Below are 23,380 nucleotides of genomic sequence, written 5' to 3'. Positions count from 1 at the left end.
CTGTGACTGAGGTAAGTTATGTCAACGTCGAGTAGTTGTTACCATGATGAGACAACTATGAGCCTAAATTTTGCCTCATAGTGACATACCTGCATCTGAAATCCCTATGATTTTTATGTCCACAAAAGCGATTTTTAAGTTGACTCTTCTCTCTAGGCCTTGTGTTTAGGGCTGCTGCAGCTTCCAAATGTCTGTTGAAACCAGACCAAAAGCCTAAACACGCCAATAAAACCACACAAACACACTGATCCCCTCCAGCCTGTCTCCACACACCATTGGATGTGTGGTCTGTCCTGCGGGGCATAAGGGTTGGCTGTAGGCTGCAGGTCATGGGTCTTTGAGCAGTTTGTCATGGTAAATGGTCTAATCCACAGGCCCTCAGATGTCATGTTTCATGTAGGCAGACATTATATTTGTGGTCACGATTCAGAGGTGAAGACCAGAAAAAGACTCTCATTTGAATCTATGAAATTCAGATAGTTGGTATAATCCCTGTAAAGGTTTTCCAGGGCAGTAAAGTCAGTGAAATAAACTTATCTTTGGCAGTGAACAGTGATTTCTTTTGTTTTTTTCACATCTCTCATATTCTTTATGCATGAATTTTATAGCAAGCTATTATACTTAATCAAGGTGAATCAATGAGGTGAAATATGCTGGAATTTCAAAAGAAACTTGGAAATAACTATAGTAAATTTGGTAACATTTTACTTGACGGGTGAGTTCATAACACATTCATAGCAGCTGTCATAAACTGCACATAAAGCATTCATGACTGTTTCATGATACATGACTCAACAATCATACCAAACCTTTTATGAATGTAGAAGACAGAACGACGACAACTTGTCAAAATAAAAGTGCAACAATCGCAACCGTTCTTCTCTCCAGCCTTTGTAAATATTTCATGAATATCTTATGAAGTCTACATCGAATGTCACTTGACAAGTTGTGAAGTATTTGTAATCACTGAGTTTAACACTGGGAGGTAAACTAGTATTCATACTGGCATGCATAACGTTCATACTAGCATGCATAACATTCAGCTGACCCGTATTTGTGTAACCGGTTGGACATTCAGTAGCAAAAGATGAGAAATCATCTGTAAAGGTTACATAAAACAAATGCATTTGGTAACACTTTACTTGACGGGTGAGTTCATAACACATTCATAGAAACTGCACATAAAGCATTCATCACTGTTTCATGAGACATGATTCAACATTCATACCAAACCTTTCATGAATGTGAAAGACAGAACGATGACAACTTGTCAAAATAAAAGTCCAACAATCGCAAAGCAGCATTGCCGTTTTTGTTCCAAACCTCTTACCTGATCACGTCACATCTGAGTCAATGGGCTACTCCAGTGCCAAAAAGACAGAACATGGTCAAGGAAATAGTTTTTGTTTCATAAAACATTATTTGTAACCTTTGCAGATATTTTCTCATCATTTGCTACTGGGAATGTTCATTGTCCAACCATTCCAGGTTAACAAATAAGGGTCAGCTGAATGTAGGCTAGTTTAGCCTACCTCCCAGTGTTAAACTCAGTGATTACGAATACTTCACAACTTGTATAGTAAAGTGACATTCAATGTAGACTTCATAAGATATTCATGAAATATTTACAAAGGCTGGAGAGAAAAACGGCAATGCTGCTTTGCGATTGTTGGACTTTTTTTTTGACAGGTTGTCGTCGTTCTGACTTCCACATTCATGAAAGTTTTGTTATGAATGTTGAGTCATGTCTCATGAAACAGTCATGAATGCTTTATGTGCAGTTTATGACAGCTGCTATGAATGTGTTATGAACTCACCCGTCAAGTAAAGTGTTACCAAAATGATTTGCTTGACCATGTTCTGTCTTTTTGGCACTGGACTAGCCCATTGACTCAGATGTGACGTGATCAGGTAAGAGGTTTGGAACAAAAACGGCAATGCTGCTTTGCGATTGTTGGACTTTTATTTTGATAAGTTGTCGTCATTCTGTCTTCCACATTCATGAAAGGTTTGGTATTCTGTTGAGTCATGTCTCATGAAACAGTCATGAATGCTTTATGTGCAGTTTATGACAGCTGCTATGAATGTGTTATGAACTCACCCGTCAAGTAAAGTGTTACCGTAAATTTGTATAAAATTATCCCAGACAGTTACCCCATTTTGTGTGTACATAAGATTAATAGGGTATTAGAAAACTCAAATGTCAATACTAATGGCATTTAATCTGGTCCATTGGAACTCCCTGTCTCCACCAGCAATCTGTGACCTATTAGGCAGATGATGCTTCATTAGCATACAAGAATTGCCTGGACGTGGCCCAAATTGACCAAAGTTGGCTGTGTTGAAATGGCTTTGCAGAGCAAAGGAGGTCATACAAGTTGAAAAAGGAGAGCAGTCCAAATGAGTTTTTGCAGTGTGATGATGTTCACTATGGGGGAAATTCTCTTTCTATCAGGGAGCAGGCAGTCTTGCGGCAGTGCTCAGGATGAATTACAAATCTAAACAAATTTGTCCATTTTAATCTTCGCCAACTAATCGAGTGTCTACTTCAATGAGAGAAACAGAGAGCAAAATGAGATTTGGGAGGAAAGTAGTGCTGGTTTATCCAATAGCCTTGAATGGGCTCTCAAACTTCTCTCTCTTCAGCTCTGTTACTTCACAGGAAGCCTGTTTGGGTGCCAGATTAAACATGTCTTATGAGGTTTTGAAAGAAGCAAAACAGTACCTAATAAATAGTCACTACACTGTGATATAATTTGGCCAAATACTGTGTACGAAATCAAATCAGGCTGGTACTCCCTTTTGTGACTGTGTCCTGTCCCCTGAATTCACACACTACACTATGATGCTGCTATATTCAGTGTTTAACAGTAGTTATTACATACAATCCCATTTACTTCATATCACTGGCCAGCAGATTGAAGTATTCTTTCCCATGACTACAGATACATTTCTATGTGTTAGGTATTCTCTTGGGTCTGAAAGGGGAAAGTTATGCATTTAATCAGCCTGGTTTCAGTTTTGGGACAGAAATCAGGGCAGGGAGGGAGATGGAGGAGGGGGCTGGTGGGTGAGCAGATGTCTGCTGTGTCCCTGTCTCAGCAAGAGCCCCTTAATGAGAAGACATGTTGCTCCATATTTGGCAGTTTGGGGTTAACCTGTAAGGCTCTTGATTTGTCTATGTGGTTTGAAGATGTGTTTTGTTATAAATTGGATGTATGCCATTACCTGGTTGAACCAGCAGGCTCTATTTATTTAGCCATCCATACCTGTTCTGATGTTTTAAGTAAGTCACCTGCAACAGCTGTGTTTCATTCACTAAAACCTTTTTTCAAAGGAAGTAATCAAAATAACTTTGTGCAAGCTCTGCATAGAACTGTGTTTGTTTATTATAACTATCAACAAGCAACCAGTTTACTGTACATCACTGAAGCCTTCCACAGTATAATGACTATAATTCAATGTTCCATAGTCAATGTCATTGTATGATTACAATCTGAAAATGTAGCTACAAAATATTGTTTGAGCACTCATTGATGTAGAAGTAATTTCAGAATGCTGTCACTACAGCAAGAGTTGTCTGTTATATCTCCCTTGGCGGCACTGGTGATACAGCTTCGGGGCCTGATGAAAGTCTATTTGAAAGTTCCTTTTTGTTTATTTGAATGTTTATTAGAATCTCAATGACCTTTCAGTCTCCACCACATGGGCCTCTATAAACAAACCTTACACCAAACCTATCTCCATCCTCTGAGAACATACATATTTTTCAGTGTTTGAATCGATCATCAGCAGCACCTTTGTGAATGCCGGGTACATTTTGTGCCAGACCAAGTCTGGACTGCTGTATAAATTTATGTTAACCCGTCAGTGTTAATGCTGTATTAAGCTCAGAGAATTTTGAGGAATTGAATTTAGAGGTTTGATTGTAACCTTCAGTAGAGCAAACTGGATTGAAGTAAAGGTAGCAGGCTACAGTATTTACATTGTAGTTTATTTCCTTTACATAGTATTGTGAAAAACTTAAAAAAAAGTTAATTAGGCCATCTCTACTTGCCTTTGTTCGACTCGACCATAACATTTTTTTCACATTATGTAGTTTCTCTGTAATTGTGGTAAAGCCCAGAAAGAGATATATAAGTCAAAAGTGATGATAGATTGTCCAGCCTGTTTTTTTGGGTCATTGGGCGAAAGGGAACTTGGAATTCTGTTGCAAAGATTTTTGGGTTACACTTTACTTGACAGTGTCGACATAAGAGTGACATGACACTGTCATGAATGTATCATAAACGTTTGTGACATAACGTTTCTGTTATTAAGTGACATTCGGTTTTTGTCATAACAAGTTAGGGTTAGGATTAGGGTTAGGTTTAGAGTTATGGTTAGGATTAGGGTTAGAGGTTAGGATTAGGTTTCATGTGTCATGAGAGTGTCATGTGTTCATGACAGTGCCATGTCACTCTTATGCCGATACTGTCAAGTAAAGTGTTACCGATTTTGTTGATATAATTACAGTATTGTTTGTTCGACTATTTGGCACAGTGCAAAGATACTATGACCAGATTTTGCAGCTGGTGGTGGTGTGTTAGTTTTCTTGTTAGTCCTGTTTTTTCTCCTCTGAGGGGCCTTCTTCACCACGACAAGTTCTGCTAATGATGAGAAACTATCTTCAGAGTGTCTCTCACCCAACTCTGTCTCACACATACACACAGAGAGATAGATAGATAGAGAGAGTGAGAGAGAGAGAGAACCTTCACTTGACATTCTTCTCAGTTAGCCTCAGCTCTGCACCCTCTTGAATATGAGTCACTTGCGAAATGCCAGTTTGTTAAGGGGGCTCCAGCGAACAAAGGTCACAGGATGTTGGCAGCCCCTCATTCAAAGAAACCTCTCGTTCTGCTGCTCAGCACCACAGACGAAGGGCATACAAGTCACACAGCCAAGGATGCCCATTTCAATGAGCAGGCTTTAAAACATCAAGCTCTGTCCAGACAGAGGAATGAGGCGCAGCAAATTCAATCAATCAAAGGCAAAGGGAGTCGCTGTTAGCTCAGGCTAGCATGCCATGCAATAAGACTGCACAGCTGCAAATGAACAGGAGTCTGATTTTTCATCAGTTTGTTTGTTTGGGCAAATAGTCCCTACATCCCTCTGCTCTGAGACAATGATGGAGAAGTGAACTTGGCAGCCTGTGGAGATGAGGCTCCTCACCGGAGCAGTGTTGTCTCTCCAAATGACTTGTGATTGAGTGTGGTACTCAAAGGCCCTGCACTGAAGCGTTAGGAACCTGCTGACTCACCGCCTCTCCCAGATGGTGCCATTTTAATTAACACATCTGATGCTACACTGCAGTCTGGGCTGGTCTCTGCATTTTTTGGATTCCTATACTTTTTGTTGTTGACCCAAGATGACCCAAGAAGATAACTCTCTCTCCAATAAAACAGTAAAGCTCTGGCTAAATCCTTGCACACATATTGTGTATTACAGGGAGGCTACACTGGTCACGTAACTGAAATATTCCGTTCGCGGAGCGTCTGCTGCAACAATTAGCTGCCAATATAACTAATGGAACTGGCTACACCACACGTGATAATGGTGCATACATTTGGAAAAAATTAGACCTGTAAAAATGTAGTTTTTGCACTCCACGAACGGGACGCTTTAGTGTGATCGGTGTAACCTCCCTGCCAGACTCAATATACACCCCATTCCTTTGCGTAAACGCTGGCATTTTTGAACTGAGTCCTTAAAGGACCAGTATGTAGGAAATAATGGAAAATTAATTGTAACCATTCCAAAAATGATCACCATATGTTGTCAGAGAGTAAGGAAACACGATGAATTGAAGTAATGGCTTATTTGACATTACTATAACCCGTAAAACACATGAAACAAAATGAGTTACAGGGCGGAATCTCTTGGAATTTTCGTTTATGTTTTGAACGATTAATTCTAGAATAGCGTATTAATAATGGGCTGGCGTGTCCTCCTATTTGTGTTGCCAAATTAGCAGAGGCCAACTGTCAACTTGCTGTCAGTTGTAGGCCTATCATGAACACCTACGAGAGGCAAGCAAATTTCCAAAATTAAAACAAGAAACAAATGAAGTGGACATCGGAGGAGCTTCCTGAGATGGCGACGTCTTCGTCAAACGAAGAATATCAAGTCTGACGCAGAGCTGGCCATATTTCTCCACGACAGGTATCCTAGCCTAGGCTAAACTTCATCTGCTGCATCAGCTGCTTTAACGTTTCTCCAACCATGACCCAGCTACACATTATGGAAACAGTGAAAACAGAAAATACCTCTCTAACCAACGTAACATATTTAGCTGAAGTTAGCGATGCAGATGACGTTTAGCCTAGGCTACCTGTTGTGGGGAAATATGGCCAGCTCTGCGTCAGACTTGATATTCTTCGTTTGACGAAGACGTCACCATCTCAGGAAGCTCCTCCGATGTCCACTTAATTTGTTTCCTGTTTTAATTTTGGAAATTTGCCTGCCTCTCGTAGGCGTTTTTTTACATTTTTTTATTGCAAACACCATTGACATTACAGAAAATGCAACACTACAACGACATGCACAAGAATACTACATCGGACAAACAGATGTACATTACACAAACACATACTGTAACTTAACAAGACATCACATTGACATGGCTTATTAACACACATAACATTAATAACAGAGAGGCTAAGGATGATTTGCGTCCAGGATGATTACAGATATGATTATCAGGGATGAAATTGATGACCGGAATGACAAGAAGGGGGGCTGGGGGGGGTGCGGATGGTAACTCTGAGAGTGTGAATGAGGTGGTGTTGGGATGGGGGGGTAAGGGGTAGTGAGTGTGTGAGGATGTATGTGTGTGAGTGTGTGTGTGTGTGTGTGTGTGTGTGTGTGTGTGTGTGCATATGTGTAAGGTTGGCTTGCTGTTGGGCCAGGAGGAGAGAAGCTGTAAGCGAAACATAAACAAAAATTCCAAGAGATTCCGCCCCGTAACTCATTTTTTTTCATGGGTTTTACGGGGTTTTACGGGTTAGAGTAATGTTGTCAAATAAGCCATTACTTCAATTCATCGTGTTTCCGTACTCTCTGACAACATATGGTGATCATTTTTGGAATGGTTACAGTTTATTTTCCATTATTTCCTACATACTGGTCCTTTAAGCTGAAATCAGTTTGAGATGACAGTGTGTTAAATTTGAAATTTCACATTATGCCAAACAAAATCAATCAGGTATGGGCAGTTGATTACATTGATTACAGCTTTGCTTTGATGCCTATCTCAATGGGTAGGTTAGGGAGGTGTCACAACATCATCTAGGTAATTTAGTTAAAAATAAACAGTGGAATATAATATAATCCATGTCCAGTTTGTTTTGCTGTAACTCTGATTCCCCCAAATTTATTGTACCTGTTCTTACTGGAGACATTATTACCTTTCTATTTGCATGTTCTATTTTTAGTGCCAAAGTCCAAACAACACACAGGCACTAGAAAACACACAGAGACAGACAGACAGACAGACAGACAGAGAGACAGACAGACACATTGACAGATCGTCACGCACACAGACACAGAAGCACACACACCACACACACACACACACACACACACACACACACACACACACACACACACACACAAACACACACAGCCTTATGTCCAGTGAAAATAACTGGCTTGTGGAAGAACCAAGAGTAGACAATGGAGTAGGCTAGCTGTGACTGAAATATCACGCAACATTAAATATGTTTCAGAATGATGTAAATGCAAAACACTACACTACTAACACTACAATTTTATACCACCATTGTTAACTCCTTGTAAAAAGTGCTTCACAGATACAGAGAACTATAACTGTCACTATAAAATGACAGCCTGTTAAAAATAGAGGCAATAGAGGATGTGGTGCAGTTCGCCAGTGGTGGGGATCGTCTCAGAGACAGAGAGAGACCTCTTGGATTCATAAATCTGATGCACTGATATATCCAGGCCTCAATGAAGAAATTGATTTCAGATTTTTTTCATAATTCCCTAATTTAACTGCAATGTTGATGTTTTTCTCTTTTTTGTTATGTATGTTCTCTTGATGCATTTGGCATGCATGTTCCACAACATTAGTGTCGTCATTTCTAATATGCCGGTGTGATTTGGCCACATGACCTATAGCCTATTTAAACTATAAACATCCCATTCACTTGAGTACTCTTTCCAAACCACGCCCTAATTAGGACCCTGTGAGTGTTGAAACCGGTCTGTGTTTTTTTTGTTTTGTTTACAATTGCTTTGGCCCAACTTTAAATAAAGGGGTTTTAACTTTCTCCTTTATGCCCCAATGCCAGTGTGCCTGAAGTGAGCCCAGCAGTCTCCTCGTCTCCACATACAAAGAGCTGTTGTTGCAAGAGAGACCTGAGATCAGCAGAAAGCACACACATTACACTGGACATTAAATTCTTACACTTGGCCCACACTCCAATGGCTGTGGCAACTACAGTCACACACACACCCTACACGAACACAGACACTTACAAACAATCCTTTTCGACTTCCAAAATCATACCCACTTGCAAATGTTTGCAATAAAGCTGCTTTCACACATGAACTCCTAACATTTTCTGTCCTCCCGTTTTCTGACGTGATGTTTTGGATGCAAGGGACTCAAATGGGACAATGGCCAGTAGCCAAACATTTCAGACGATGAAATAACCTCAGGTGAATGTCTTACTTACTTTACACACACATTAACTATGTAATTGCTGGTGCACAAAATAAACATATATTGGTAAGTGTAACAGCAAAAGTAGTGCAGCAGAAATCACAATTATAGAATCCATTGGCGCAGTACAACAACAAATTGCCATTGCAGGGTAACAAGAACTGAACATGAATTCACCATGAAGTACAAGATGTCACCCCCTGAAACAAATTTGTCGAGGAAGCAGAACAGGCTTCTCTGAGAAAGAACCATCGAATCAAACCCTGTGGATACAGAATCAGGTCTGACTCTGTGGACTGAAAACCTTATGATAGGTCACATAGGCCTAATCCTGAAATTAAAAAAAAAAAACCAAGAATATTGAATATGTTACACCAGAATAGCTGTATCAAACAGAACAGTGCAAGCTATTTTACAGAATTGGCAGTTATGCAGAAAAAAAGAAAACTGCTGTATAACTATAGTTTTGTTGGTAACTACTGTAGTTATTTTTTGTAAGGGAGACTGTAGTCCCATAGATATGGAAATGTTTCTACGCATAGCCCTGCATCTCCTCAGGAATGACTTACCTAGGAGCCATGCTGTTTTAACAGAGGTCAATCAGAGATGCTGCTCCTCTCCTCATCAGTCTGTTTAGGTGCATCAGTGATGAAGTCAGGGGCCAGTTGTCTCAGTAGGGGGCAGCCCCTGGCGTTAAGATCCATCTTTACTGAAGGAAATGTCTGAAGATGCATCTGACCCAGATTGAGAGGAAAGTTTGAGGCAGCTAGTTCAACAGAGGTGAGAGCAAGACGAGTATAGCCGCAGTAAAACCACACCCTAGGCTTCCTAACGACCAGGCCTACAGTTATTCTGATACTTGTCTGCAGTAGAAGATCTGCTGCAGAAATGGATTATTCAGGGAGAGATTTGATTGGTCTAGCGGTGACTTATGAGTATCCAGGTACTTGGTAATGACAGACAAATAAATGGAAATGGAAACAAAAGATACCATGGGAACGGAGAACTCCTATTCTTTCATATGGGCCAATACTTAGGAAGCAATTTAAAAGTCAAAGATAGGAGAATGTAAGCTTAACATCTCCTCCATTCCCCCCATATGGAGTGTCCACACTAGCCCTGCTGAGATTTGTCCAAAGTGTTAATGCCCTTTGGTACCAGTATTTAAAGTGGGAGCTCTGTTTGTGTTGTGCCTCAGTCCAGCAGGCAGGCCAGGCGGCGAGAGGTCTCATCTCCGGGAGCGAGACACCTGGTCATGGTAAAAGTAATTAATGGGCGTCCTTCAATTTGTGTCCCTCTGGTGTCCACAGGTGTCACCATGCCCGAATCCAGTTATGACCTCAGAAACAGATGTGAACTTGTGAATCACATTGAAGAAGTTTGTTTTAGATTTTTTGAAGTTTCCGGAAAGTCTGTCAGAACTCACATTGATTGCTCACAGTCATTTTTGGTCAGATATGTTAAAAATGGTAAAATATTGAGAAATACAACATTGTTTGTAAAAGATATACCATGTACACCAATACTATCATTGTAAAATAAACTATAGACAGTAACTTTTCTTTATGTGTTTTCTCTCCTCAAGAAAAAGCACAGGGGCCGAATAACAGATACATATGATGAAACCATATAGTCAGCGTTAAAAGCACTTAAATTACCAAAACAATGCACAGGACAACAATGGCGTGAGGAAAAGTACTGCAGCTCAGAAGGACTGTGGATCAGTGAGACAAGTGGCTTAATATATTGGTTTAGTTCATTTTCCTTGACATTATGTTCCATAGCTTATTTTTCCTTGCGCATGTATGGACTATTTGCTTCATATCCATTTGGCATGTTTTGATGTATGTATGTATGTTTGACATTTTAAGTTGTTTCTAGCACTTAATGGTAGCAGCACTCATAGCAAAAAGCTTTAGCCAGTTTAACTTTAGCGTTACTTGCCATGTCTTGAAATTATACGATTTGTGATTTTTTGGTGCCTCTCCAGCAGTTATGGGACAGAAAAAAGCACCACAGCTCATTTATCATAGCTTGCAATTATTGTACATGGTTGATTAAAAAATGAAGCAGATTTGCAAATAAAAGCAATTAATATATGACGTGTAATCTGTAACACATGAGACAGGAGAACAGTATAGATTGCAATTTCGTTTAAAAAAACTGCAATGTTTTCTTTACCTTTAGAAATGTACAAAGGGTAATGGTATAGTTACATTATTGATTCTTATGCATAGGGTAATGGTATAGTTACATTATTGATTATTACATTCTCCTATGTGGTCTTTCTTTGGGGGTTAGAGCAGCTAGTTTTGAAAAAAAAGAGGCCTGATCACATTTCTGTTTCAGTAAATGGCAGTGGGTGATCAATTTTAAACCATTTAATGGCTATCACTTTACATGTACACTATGTCTAAGAGCAACGGTTCTTTAAGTGTTTCATGGAGATAGCCCAATGTATTTGTTGCTTTGTGTGGCTTTTACATTCTGTTTCTGACACACAAGAAATAGATGCCCAAGTATATTGGCTTGGCCTCCATAATGTTCAGAAGATTAGGTCATTTATACTAATAAATTGAACTCTACTGTAGAAAAATGTCTTTTTGGTCCGTTCCAATGTTCCTTTTCAATTTTTGTAGCCCCTAATTCCTAATACATTTATGTAAGTCCCTCCAACTCGCATTTTCCATATTAACATATTCTAAATCACATTTGCTGTGGTAGTCACAGATTGGGCCTGGTCCCCTGTTGGGCAATTACAAGAGAGCCAAATACAAATGGCTTCACACCAGGCAGCTCTAAGCCTCCCCGCTTGAAGTAAGAGACTCTGGAGAAGGCCAAACTACTTAGGCTTTCTCTGTGCAGTGACTAAACAAAGCACATCAAATGCAGTCAATGATAAATCTCACCTTTTCCCCAAGCCAAATATTTAAATTCATGGTTTGACAAGATACCATATCAGTGTATGCGACAATATTGTTATGCATAGGGCCTACTGCACAGCCACTATCTGATTTACTGATATTGAGAGATATTTTGAACTTTATCTCATTCCTTCTCTTCTCTCCTTTCCCTCTCCATCTGTTCTGGCCTGTGTACAGGTAGCGTGTGCATCTCGCAGTCTGTCAAGATTCCAAGAGAGCCAAAGCAGGGAGAGTTTGTCAAGATCATCCAGCGACTCTCGGACAACCCTAATGCAAGAGTCATCATTCTCTTTGCCAATGAGGATGACATTAGGTGAGATGATTAAGTGGGAAGAGCATGTTTGGTTGTTTCTTTCTATTTCTTATAGTATGTATGGTATTTTAGCTTATTTTATTTTTAGCTTAGCTTCATCTTACACAAGGGATATTAGTTACATTCTCAGATAAAACTCCCACATCTTTGTGTTCCAAGAGCACTTTTTCAGAATGGATATGAAATGATTTGTAAGTGGGTCAGCATCCTTTTCAAGGTAAAAGGGGTTCACATTACATACTGTGTTACAACTGCACATGGAAACAGAGAGCAAATTTATACCTAGACTTTTGGGAATGGCAAGCTTAATTGGAATAGCTCGGAATAGCTTAATTTAATTGGAAAGTTACGTCGAAGTGGTTGAGAACTTTACATTTAAGGACATAAAACATTTTCCTTGGGAGGACAAGATAACAGTCTTTTTTTCTTAGAATTGTGCCTCCCTTAGTGATGAATTCAGATGTTGGTGTTGTTGATGTTGGAAATGTGGAAAAACATGGAGATTAATTCAGTAATACTAAATTACAGCCCTAAAATTATAGGCTAAGCAGTGGGTATCGGCATAAAAAAAAAATATAAAATCTGATTTCTGTCCAATTTACATTTACCGTACATATATTTAACAGACACTGTTGTCCAAAGTGACTTACATATGTCAAATATATTGCAAGAGATTACATTGTCCCCAGATCAACTTAAGTGCCTTGCTCAAGGGTAAAATGGTGAAAGCCAGGAATTGAACCCACAACTTACAGGCTACTGCATGCTAGCCCAGCTCCTTAACCACTACACAACCTCCGCCCTATTTAGAACAACATATGCAAAAACACTGTGAGAAACCACTGTCTATTTAGATGTGGCAGCAGTTTCACAAACAAGTTTTGTTCTTTATTTGTATAATATTTATGCCACTAAGCTATTATCATACCCTTTACTTATGCTTTATTTTTCTCACACCATATTAGATACTTACCCTATAATGTACATATTGTAATCCACAGTTATCTTTTGAGATACTGTGAATTTCAAATCACTGTTAACTCCCTTACTTATGAAATGATTGTGAATTGTGCCGTAATAGCCACTAAATTCCATTATCATACCCTTTACTTTTCTGATGCTGTATTTCCAGGTACTTACCCTGTCATTTTTAGGCTGTAACTTCTGTTAATTCAGAGTCTTATTTTGTCAACTAGACAATAGGTGCTTGTCAGATGAGCAGTGTGATAACTGCTTATGTAATGGAGGCATAATGGCCGATGTGTCTCACCATTGCACCTTAAATTAATGAGATCCTGCAGAACACAGCTGCCACTTTAAAGCTAGAGGGAGCTTTAAGATGGACATTCTGCATACCACCGTCTGGGGTGGAGACTGACTTTGAAAAATGGTCTCTATAACTGTCACTTTGAAAGGATCTAGTGCACATTCAAAAGTGTAGGTGGTTCAGAAGGGTGGCTCCGGTGACATTTAGCAGAAATATGGTGAAATGATTTGCTGACAAGGCATCTATTCCCCTAATGGCAGCCCCGTTGTCTGTCTTGTTTTGTATGCAACCTGCTCACACAACTTTGTTGAGGAAGCAACAGACTACGATACAAGAATGTTTATTGGTAACCCATTTCACAATGTAAGCAACTTGCACGGATATGTTTCAGTCTCAGAAAAATGTCTGGTCACAATTTACTTGGACGTTCTGCCCACAGACTATCTACAGATGCTCAGATTTTCAACAAGTTATTTGTTGACTCAATTAACTACTAACTGTTATCTCTATGAACTACACGTTATGGTTGATGTTTAGTAACAATTCTACATACTGATCTTGAATGTTAACAGATGATCTGTTAAATCTCTGTGGGTGGGCTATCTAAGTTAAGTGTTATGTCCATATTTCACTACAGTCTGGACTCAGTGGTGAACCTTCTGGTACAATCAAAGCAAACAGAAAACCGGCAACACATGCGGCTATTTTGGTCCAGCAGTAGCTGCTTTCTGTTCATGTTTTTTTTTTTTTGTGTGTGTGTGTGTGTGTGTGTGATCTTGCTTCAGACGGCTTCTGCAAGCTGCAGAGAGAGAGAACAAGATTGGACACTTCTTGTGGGTAGGATCAGACAGCTGGGGGTCAAAGATCTCCCCTGTGGAGCACCAGGAGAGAGTTGCAGAGGGCGCCATCACCATCCTCCCCAAACGCCAGCCCATACGAGGTACGAGCAAAAAGAGGGAGCGGTCCTCCTGATCAGAGGTTTCAGACTGTAACGGCTCCATCGCACCGTCAACAGTCAAGGAAATCTACCAAAACATTGAATTACTCCTTTTTCCAATCACTGTTCTCTTTAAGGATGAACTGTCACGAGTTTGTGTTGAAAAACATATTGACAGTGTTGTCACTGGACCTATTGATTGTGCTCGATGGGGGGTGCCATTTAAATTGAGCCAAAAAGCTGAAACAGCTGGCCTCAGTACTCGGATACAGATATCAGCTGTGGTTCAGCCACTTTCAAACTGTAGAATAAAGTAAAAGAAAAAATAATGTAATTGTTTTAATTGACTTGATGCACAATGTTTAATTGAAGTCTTGACTCTGTTTTGGAGGCATTTCAAAGACAAGGCTCTCATTGACCTCCTCAGGTTTTGATCGCTACTTCATCAGCCGAACACTGGAGAACAACAGGAGAAATATCTGGTTTGCAGAGTTCTGGGAAAACAATTTCAATTGCAAACTCAGCCGACACCCCTTGAAGAAAGGCTCGGGAATAAAAAAGTGCACAAGTAAGAAACCCCTTTTTCAAAGCACCACTCTGCAGCACTGCACAACAAAAAAAATTGGGTATAGAACAGGGGGAAAAACCCACACACATACACACAGGCAAGCCTGAGAGTTGCCAAATCCAGTGTGACAGATTTGGCCCACAGTTCTATGATCTCTGGTAACACAAGTGCTCCGTTTTCAAACAGCCAAGTGATTATTCATACTTTCACCAAGCCTCTTTAATCTTGCAGCTAACCAGTGCTGAACAATGTCTCTCCCACACTTCTTACTCAGTGGGTCACACATCAGATCAGGCCCTCCATAGGGAGGGAGACTGAGGCGAGATCCCATGCATTCATTACTAAACAAGCAACTACGCCCCTTCAGCTACAGCAAGGCACCACAGAGCCGCTTTGATCCGAGGCTGACCAAACAGTTTGGCCAGCTGCCCGATATACTCTCCACAACCACATTTTCCAATTCGTGTGTGTGTGTGTGTGTGTGTGTGTGTGTGTTTGTGGTTTGTGTGTATGTACATGCGTGCGTATGTGTGTTTTGAGGAAAACGTGTGTATGTGTGTGTTAATAAGATTGCTCTAGAGGACTGATGCTCCGTGACAATGATTAAAGTGCCGCCGCGGCTGCACTGCACCAGTGAGTGCTGGCACCTTACGGGATCCAGCTGTGCAGTGGCACATACCCCCCCCCCCCCACACACACACACACACAACACCCTCTCCTCCTGGACATGATCAGAGTTACTCAAACATGCCTGCTCATACATTTCCACATTAACATTTTCATTCATTCATGAGATATTAATGGCAGCAGAGCCATCAAATATTTAAAATGGTTTATTTAGAATAATGAACTAAAACATAAATCTCTTGTCTGCACTGCATAATAGATTGTATGAATTAAATTACATTCCATTATGCAAATAAGCAGTATTGATATTAAATTGATGCTGTAAGAAGAATGTATGGAAACAACCAATTCCCAGAAGTACAACTATTTGGAGAAGCTGCTGTTTATCCCCTAGGAAGTAGCACACACAAAATGCACCCTGTAGTAGTTCTAAACTGTCAGAGAAATGGTACCATTAACAATGTCAGCCTTTGTTGATAGGGTTTGATCCGTGTGGTTGGTCTTATTAACACTTGGGTCTATTGTGTCACCTAGTTAATTTTGTGCATTAATGGCAGAGTACAGTGGGGAAATCATTAGCTAACTCAGCGGGATTTCCAGGCTAATTACAGGTGATTACGTGCCATCTCTTTTCACTTTGTTAATTGCAGGAAACAGGAAAGAGGGTTAATGGCCATGGTATGTTCTTGACCATGCACTGACTGACAGAAACAAATATTGAGATGTATCCTTTTATTTAAAATACCTCTTCCCTTGAAGGCATGTCATATTTAGTAGATATTTACATCAAAAGTCTTACCCTACAATTTAGTGGAAGACGTGCACTTTTCAGTTTCAAATTTTACATTAAAAGTTAGAACTTAAATATTCCTGAAAGCTGACTGCAAGGCAAACCATCGCAAAAGAATATATTAAATTTGTCTTTTGCTTTTTGGGATGTACAGTATAGCAAAAGTTTTACATAGAAATGTAACCACACCTATGGCAAAGCCAATGGAAGGATATTTATGACTATGCAAATTCCCTGGAGTAATGTAGTAACTATATTGGCCATAAAATCTAATATTAGGGCAATAGAACCAACAAACCCAACTCCGCTATATGGATATTCAGATAAACCAGCAATGATGTTGTAGTATGACCTTTATGTCAACCTTTTTCACAGTTTGGGAATGATGAATGTCAGGGATTTCGTCTTTGACAGTTGACAAATAGAAAATAGAAAACCAGAGGAGGTTGGTGGTCAAATTTTGTCAACAGGGTATTGGCACCGACAGCCTACTCATGCATGAGCGTTCCCAGCAAATGAATCCAAACTCTTACTGTGGACAGTGTTGTTCAACACTAATCTGACACAAAATAATCACAAATGCCCAATTTCTCTGCTAGTCCACATACACAGGCACACTGTGACATTTGGATCAGATTGTTTCTACATGGCTTGTGACAAAATGTGTGACAGTTCAAATGCTGAGAACTACTAGAGACACACACACACAGACACACACACACACACACACACCTACATGCACACGCACACACACACACCTACACGCACACACACACGCACACACACACACACACACGCACACACACACGCACACACAGACACACACACACAGACACACACACACACACACACACACACACACACACACACACACACACCTACATGCACACGCACACACACACACAAGCCCTAAAATAACAACTGACCAATCACTGAATTCAATCAGTGACTTATATCTTATACAACATTTGGGTTCATGTGTTGAGTTTTTGTGTTATGTCTGGGTGAAAAATCAGTCTATTCATATTAAAGTCAATTGCTCCATTCAATGCAACTGTTTTGCAGTGCAGTTTTGTGTACAGTTTGGTCAAATACAAAAATAGAAAATCTGTTGTGTGCTGAGAGTGGAAAGCGCTCTCTAAGGTAAGTCTTTACTATTTTATTTTAATAAAGCTAGGAATGTGAAAACATACCCTTAACCCTACCTATCAAAATGTCTATTCTAAAGCACTGCATGTTTTTGAATGTCTCTGCTCATGGTTTCTTTGAATTGAATTGAATGTTAACATATCCATAATCATTAGCTTACAGTTTTTTTTCCAATTGCTAACACACTAAAATGGCAAAACCTCTTCTCAAGTCTCCAAAAGTCTACACACATTTTATTTTTATTTTTTTAGTAAATGTACTGAACACGGTTCTCTGCATAAGACACAACAATGTTTGACATTTCAAAACACTGCCATTCAAAATGACACTACATGAGCTAATTGGCCAATATAGTACAGCGGCTAAGCACCAGAATCGTTCAGTTTTTGCAGAAAGCATGAAACTTGGCACAGTTATACTACTACCCCTAGTGATCAAAAATTGAAATGGACACCCTAGTGGCCGCCATCTTGAATTCAAATATGGCTACCATTGTTAATAGAATTGTTGATACAACTTCAAAATTAAACGAGATAAAAAAGTCTTTTAAGTTCTAACACTCAATTTTTAGGGTCAAGGAAGCTATTGACATGATTTCCAAACAAACTTGATGTTGGCCATTTTGAAATCCAATATGGCGGATACCAAATGTGAAAATATAGACCATCTCTATTGTTATTCATGATAGAAATATTCAAAAACAATTTCAAAGTTTGAACAGTCATTTTATCACATGACAACCTTAATAATATACAAGGCATCAAGTATAATCTGGTAAGATTCCAATATGGCCACTACAGTGTATGTGTAAGAAACACTATGTGTAAGCCAATTATTCTATATTTTGGTTAATTGAAGTAACTACCTACATCATCAAAAAATTCTTATTCTACCTTCTTCTCTTTCTGAGCAAACCTTAACTCTTACTATACACTGCTCAAAAAATTATACACTTTAAAAAATAAAACACATCAGATCTCAATGGGGAAAAAACATCACGCTGGATATCTACATTACATTACATTTGGCTGACGCATTTTTAGCCAAAACGACTTACAACCTGGTAAACAGTTTAACGCTTTTAGAACAATTTTAGAACAATTTAAAACAATTTAAAAAGGTAGAGGACAATAGGGAAAAGTGCATCAGTGAGTGCTGTTTTTATATAGTCAAGTCAGGTGGTAAGTGCTAGAATTAGCTAGTTGTAAGTAGTGCTATGAGAGGAGATATTCTCTGAAGAGCTGGGTCTTCAGGAGTTTTTTGAAGATGGAGAGGGATGTCCCTGCTCTAGTAGGAACTGGTAGCGTGTTCTACTAACGAGGAACAACAGATGAAAAAAGTTTGGATTGACCTGAGCGTACCGGTGGCAGAGCTAGACAATGTTTGTCTGAAGAGCGCAACGGTCAGGGCATAGCATATATGCCTGTATGAGGGCATTCGATTAGGTGGGAGCAGTAGGTTTAGCTGGGAGGACCAGCAGTTTGGTTTTTGAGAGGTTTAGCTGGAGGTGGTGTGCCTTCATCCATGTAGATATGTCTGAGAGGCAATCCGAGATCCGTGCCGAGACCAAGGGGTCATCAGGTGGAAAGAACAGATAAAGCTGTGTGTCATCCGCATAGCAGTGGTATGAAAAGCTGTGTGAATGGATAATCTGTCCCAAAGAAGTGGTGTGAATAGCAAAGAATGGGGCCCAGTACTGAGCCCAGGGGGACCCCTATGGTGGGAGGCTAAGGTGCGGACAGCTGTCCAAGCCATGATACGTTAAACGAGCATCCTGTGAGGTAGGATTCAAACTGATATGGACTGGGTAATATGTTAGGCACAAAAGGATGCCACTTTGTTATTTGGGAATGAAAATTATCAATCCACAGAGGACTGAATTCAAAGACCCCCGAATATCTAAGTGGAAAAAATGCGCAAGCTCATCCATTTTGCTTGAATATCAGCACAGCAACTCATGATGGTACTCAGTAGTTCATATGGCCCGACATGCTTGATGGCATCGGGGCATGCTCCTAATGAAACGGCAGATGATGTCCTGGGGGATCTGCTCCCAGATGTGGACATGGCCATCACTGAGCTCCCTGAGAGTCGGTGGTGCAACCTGGATGGACCAAAATATAATGTCCCAGCGTGTGTTCAATCAGATTTAAGTCAGGGGAGTGTGGGGGGACAGTCAATGGTATCAATGCCTTCATCCTCCAGGAACCGCCTGCACATTCTCACTACATGTGTCCAGCCATTGCTGTGCACCAGGAGGAACCCAGGGCCCACTGCACCAATACAGGGTCAGGCAATGGGTCTGAAGTTTTCATCCTGATGCCTAAGAGCAGTGAGGGTGCAGTTGTCTTGCCCGTAGAGGTGTGTGCGTCCTTCCAAGGATATCCCTCCCCAGACCATCACTGGCCCACCACCAAACCAGTCATTCTGAATGATGTTGCAGGCAGCATTTACATTCTCCAAGACATTTTCAGATGTCACATGTGCTCAGGGTGAACCTGGTCTTATTTGTGAAAAGCACAGGGCGTCAATGGTGAACCTGCCAATTTTGTATTCTATGGCAAATGCCAATTGAGCTACGGTGCTGGGCAGTGAGCATAGGTCCTTCCAGAGGCCATCGGGCCCTCAGGCCACCTTCATGAAGTCTGACAGTGTGGTCAGAGACATTCACACCAGCGGCCTGGAGGAGGTCATTTTGTAGGGCTCTGGCAGGGCTCCTACTGTTTGTTGTTGCACAAAGGAGCAGAGACTGGTGCTGCTGCTGGGTTAAGGACCCTTTACCATCCTGCCCAGCTTTCCTAGAGCAACTGTCTCCTGGAATGCTCCTACATGCTCTTGAGACTGCGCTGGGAGACACAGCAATCCTTTTGGCAATGAAACGTATTGGTGTGCCATTCTGGAGGAGTTGAACTACCTGTCCAATGTTTGTAGGCTCCAGGTACTGGCTTATGCTGACCCTAGCCAAATGTGAAACTAGAGAAAAATCAGTCAAGGAGGATAAAGATGAATAATTGTATAATTTGCCACCACCTCTAAAACCATTCCTGTTTTTACAGACCTATCTCCCTTCTTCCTTTCTTGTCAAAGTTTTTGGAGAAAGTGGTCTTCAAGCAAGTCTTGGACTTACTATATCAGACCAACCTGCTAGACCCTATGCAGTCTGTTTTCAAGAGTCATTCTAATGAAACTGCTTTTATGTCTGTGACCGAAGCATTGAGAGTAGCTAAGTCTTCATCTAAGTTGCTAAGTCATTAGTATTCATTCTACTACACTTATCTGCAGCCTTCGATACTGTTAACCATGACATTCTCCTTTCTACACTATCTGGGATGTCTAAGAAAAGTCCTTGACTGGTTTAAATCCTACCTTAAAGGGCACATGACTTCACCACAGGTGTGCCTCAGGGATCAGTATTAGGGCCTCTACTTTTCTTTATTTACACACTTCCTTGGGTGAGACCATTCACTCCCAGGAATTTGATTATCACTGCTATGCAGACGATACTCAACTTTACCTGTCTTGAGCTTTTGGTGTTTCCACCACAAGGCACACCCAAGGACTGGGCGCTGAACGCACTAGCCAGTGTCTTAAAAGTGCTGGTTCACTGACTACCATGAGCCCTAATGGGTCAGGAGGGAGCTAAGCTCATAAGGTATTATATATTTAAATTAGCTTCATTGACAGGCATAATCATTTTATGGGATGCAAAATGTACAAAATGGATATTTTCAAACAATCACTATGAGCCTTAAAAGAAACTTTAGCATATGCTAATTGGCCCCACCCACCTCAATTGGATTAGGCTGTAGGACAGTAGGATGTGTTGGACTGGTTATGTACTAATTTATCTAACTTTGACTGGGTGTATGTACTAATTTATCTAACTCTAGGATGGAAGACAAAAAAAAACTAATTTCCCAAAAGGCAGTATATGTTTGAGACTTGACAGATGCTAGCATCCATGGGTTTTAGCCTCCTTGCTAGCATGCCAACCTCTAGGGGACAAATTAGAAGGATTGAGCCCAGGCAAGTGCAGAGTTTAGTCACACAGTCGAAACTTCACACATGGCCTAAACGCACCCCAGTTTTTGACTCAGTGTCAGAATGTATGGCTACTTCCTTAAAATCCAACATGTCTGCCATTTTAATTATGCATGATTGTCTCATTATGTATTTCATAATGCTGAAAGATGGCTATAGACACGTCATATTATGTGTTAAAAGCAGCATAGCATTAAAAAGGTAGAAAAAAGGACATATTTTGGTGGCCATATTTGAAGTCAATATAGGGGCCACTAGGGGGCGCTATGTGTTGGGGTCCATTTCAATTTTTGATCACTAGGGGTAGTACTATACCTGTACCAAGTTTTGTGCTTTCTGCAAAAACTGAACGATTCAGGTAAAAATCTGGCCTTAGCCGCTGTACTAATATGTGTGCATAATGTTGCACTTGTTTGGTGAAAAAAAAAAAAACATTTTTTAATACCATGTGTGTGCATCTGCAAATATTTCTGTGCATGTGAAGAATTTTCTACAATATGAACAATTTTAGTATTATGGCAAAGTATACTAAAGATGAGAGTGCTTTTCATTATGCCCAACAGTGTAGTTGGTGAGACAAAAATCTGGTTATATGAATGAAGTGTGTGCCATGTGGTGTAAAAGTTTGATTTTGTTAATATGTAGTTTTGGTTGCAGTGCTTCCTTTTGCAGGATATATGAGGTATATTTGCCGTTTGGGTGTGTGGTTTTGTTAATTTTGTGTGAATTTTGATAAAACCAGCCTAGTTTGAAAAATTGTGTTTTAGCAATTGGAAATAACTTTAAAACCCAAAGCCATGTGAAATAATCAGTAACCTCTGTCTTTCCTGCTAAAGAATCAACCACTTGCGAGAGACTTTTGATGGGCTGAGCTGGAGTCTCTGAGCCATGTTTAATGTCGTGTAGGATGTTTTGTACAAGTGGCTCATTGTTATTGTAAAAAATCAAGGCCGTAGTCATGATGTCAACATTGGGGGGGACCAAACAGAATTTCAATACATTTCCTACCATGCAAAAAGTATTATTAAAAATCACAAACAAGTCATTAGTTAAGTCAGTCAATTAGGGTACTTTTGACGGACATAGGCATGCATGGATGGATTATGAACCCCTGGGCACAGATGCCCCCGTAGGTTTGGACCTATAGCCTAATAAGATTTTGTCTTTTAATTTAGATTTTATTATGCTGGTGGCTAATCACACAGTTTTAACGTAGTTAGAAAGGGACAGGATTCAAGAATAGGCTACTAAGACAGGCCCCTCTTCTGTCTGACTCACCTCATGTTACCCCTTGCATTATAGACTGGCTTCTGACAGAAATGACGTTTTGTGCCAACATGTAGAAACACTTGGCATACAGCCTTTAATTGGTGAATGGAGGTGCAAATTCCTTTCTTTGGTTATTGTATTCACATTACAGTTTTTTCTGATTGCTTAAGCACATTTTTTGTAACTATGGCTTTTTTGCAAAACTCTACACACAAATGGCAAAACCTCTCACCCAATCAGCAAAACATTGTAGTTCTCTTGCAAAAGCTACACACACCTTGCTTAACTCTTCACACCTTCGTATCTAACAGTAAACACAAGCCATCACAATAGTAAGCACACAATGTGCCAACAACACACTGATGGTATGAATAAAAAACTCATCTGGCTTTTGCTTTCTCTGTGCACAAGGTAGACTATGTCATGAGGTCATACTTTTGTCATAGTTATGTAAACATACAGGGATCCAAACTTCAAGTATTAGTGTTTATTTACACACATCAAAACAAACACAAGTGTGTTTTTCCAAGTCAAAACACAAAATAGCATTTCACTGAGACTAAACAAATCAGTCTACATCGGGTCGTCTCTCTCAAAATTTCGTCTACATCACATGCAATGTCCTAGTCCAAGGCACCGGGGAAAATATATTCTGGAATGCCGTATTTAGGCCTGACATGACAAGATGCCCACATGTAGATTGATTTTTTTTCCCTGTAAAGGGCTATTTCTTACTCTTCTTACCCTTCCTCTCCCCCCTCCCCATCCTC

The 23,380-nt window shown here is 40.2% G+C and overlaps 1 protein-coding gene across 3 annotated transcripts in view; it reads left to right on the top strand.

Annotated features, from left to right (window-relative positions):
- The window catches only part of LOC125302265 (metabotropic glutamate receptor 4-like), a 198,764-nt gene that overhangs the window by 129,946 nt on the left and 45,438 nt on the right, over nucleotides 1-23,380 (top strand). For all 3 annotated transcript variants that reach the window (XM_048255374.1, XM_048255376.1, XM_048255375.1), the window contains 3 exons: nucleotides 11,827-11,962; nucleotides 14,015-14,169; nucleotides 14,594-14,734. In XM_048255374.1, coding sequence (XP_048111331.1) covers nucleotides 11,827-11,962; nucleotides 14,015-14,169; nucleotides 14,594-14,734 — 432 coding nt within the window. The remainder of the gene's footprint in view (nucleotides 1-11,826; nucleotides 11,963-14,014; nucleotides 14,170-14,593; nucleotides 14,735-23,380) is intronic.

The sequence above is a fragment of the Alosa alosa genome, chromosome 10 (genome assembly GCF_017589495.1).
Source record: "Alosa alosa isolate M-15738 ecotype Scorff River chromosome 10, AALO_Geno_1.1, whole genome shotgun sequence".
NCBI classification, from domain to species: domain Eukaryota; kingdom Metazoa; phylum Chordata; class Actinopteri; order Clupeiformes; family Clupeidae; genus Alosa; species Alosa alosa.
The sequence above is the reverse complement of the archived record's forward strand: the minus strand, read 5'-3'. Positions and strand labels throughout refer to the sequence as shown.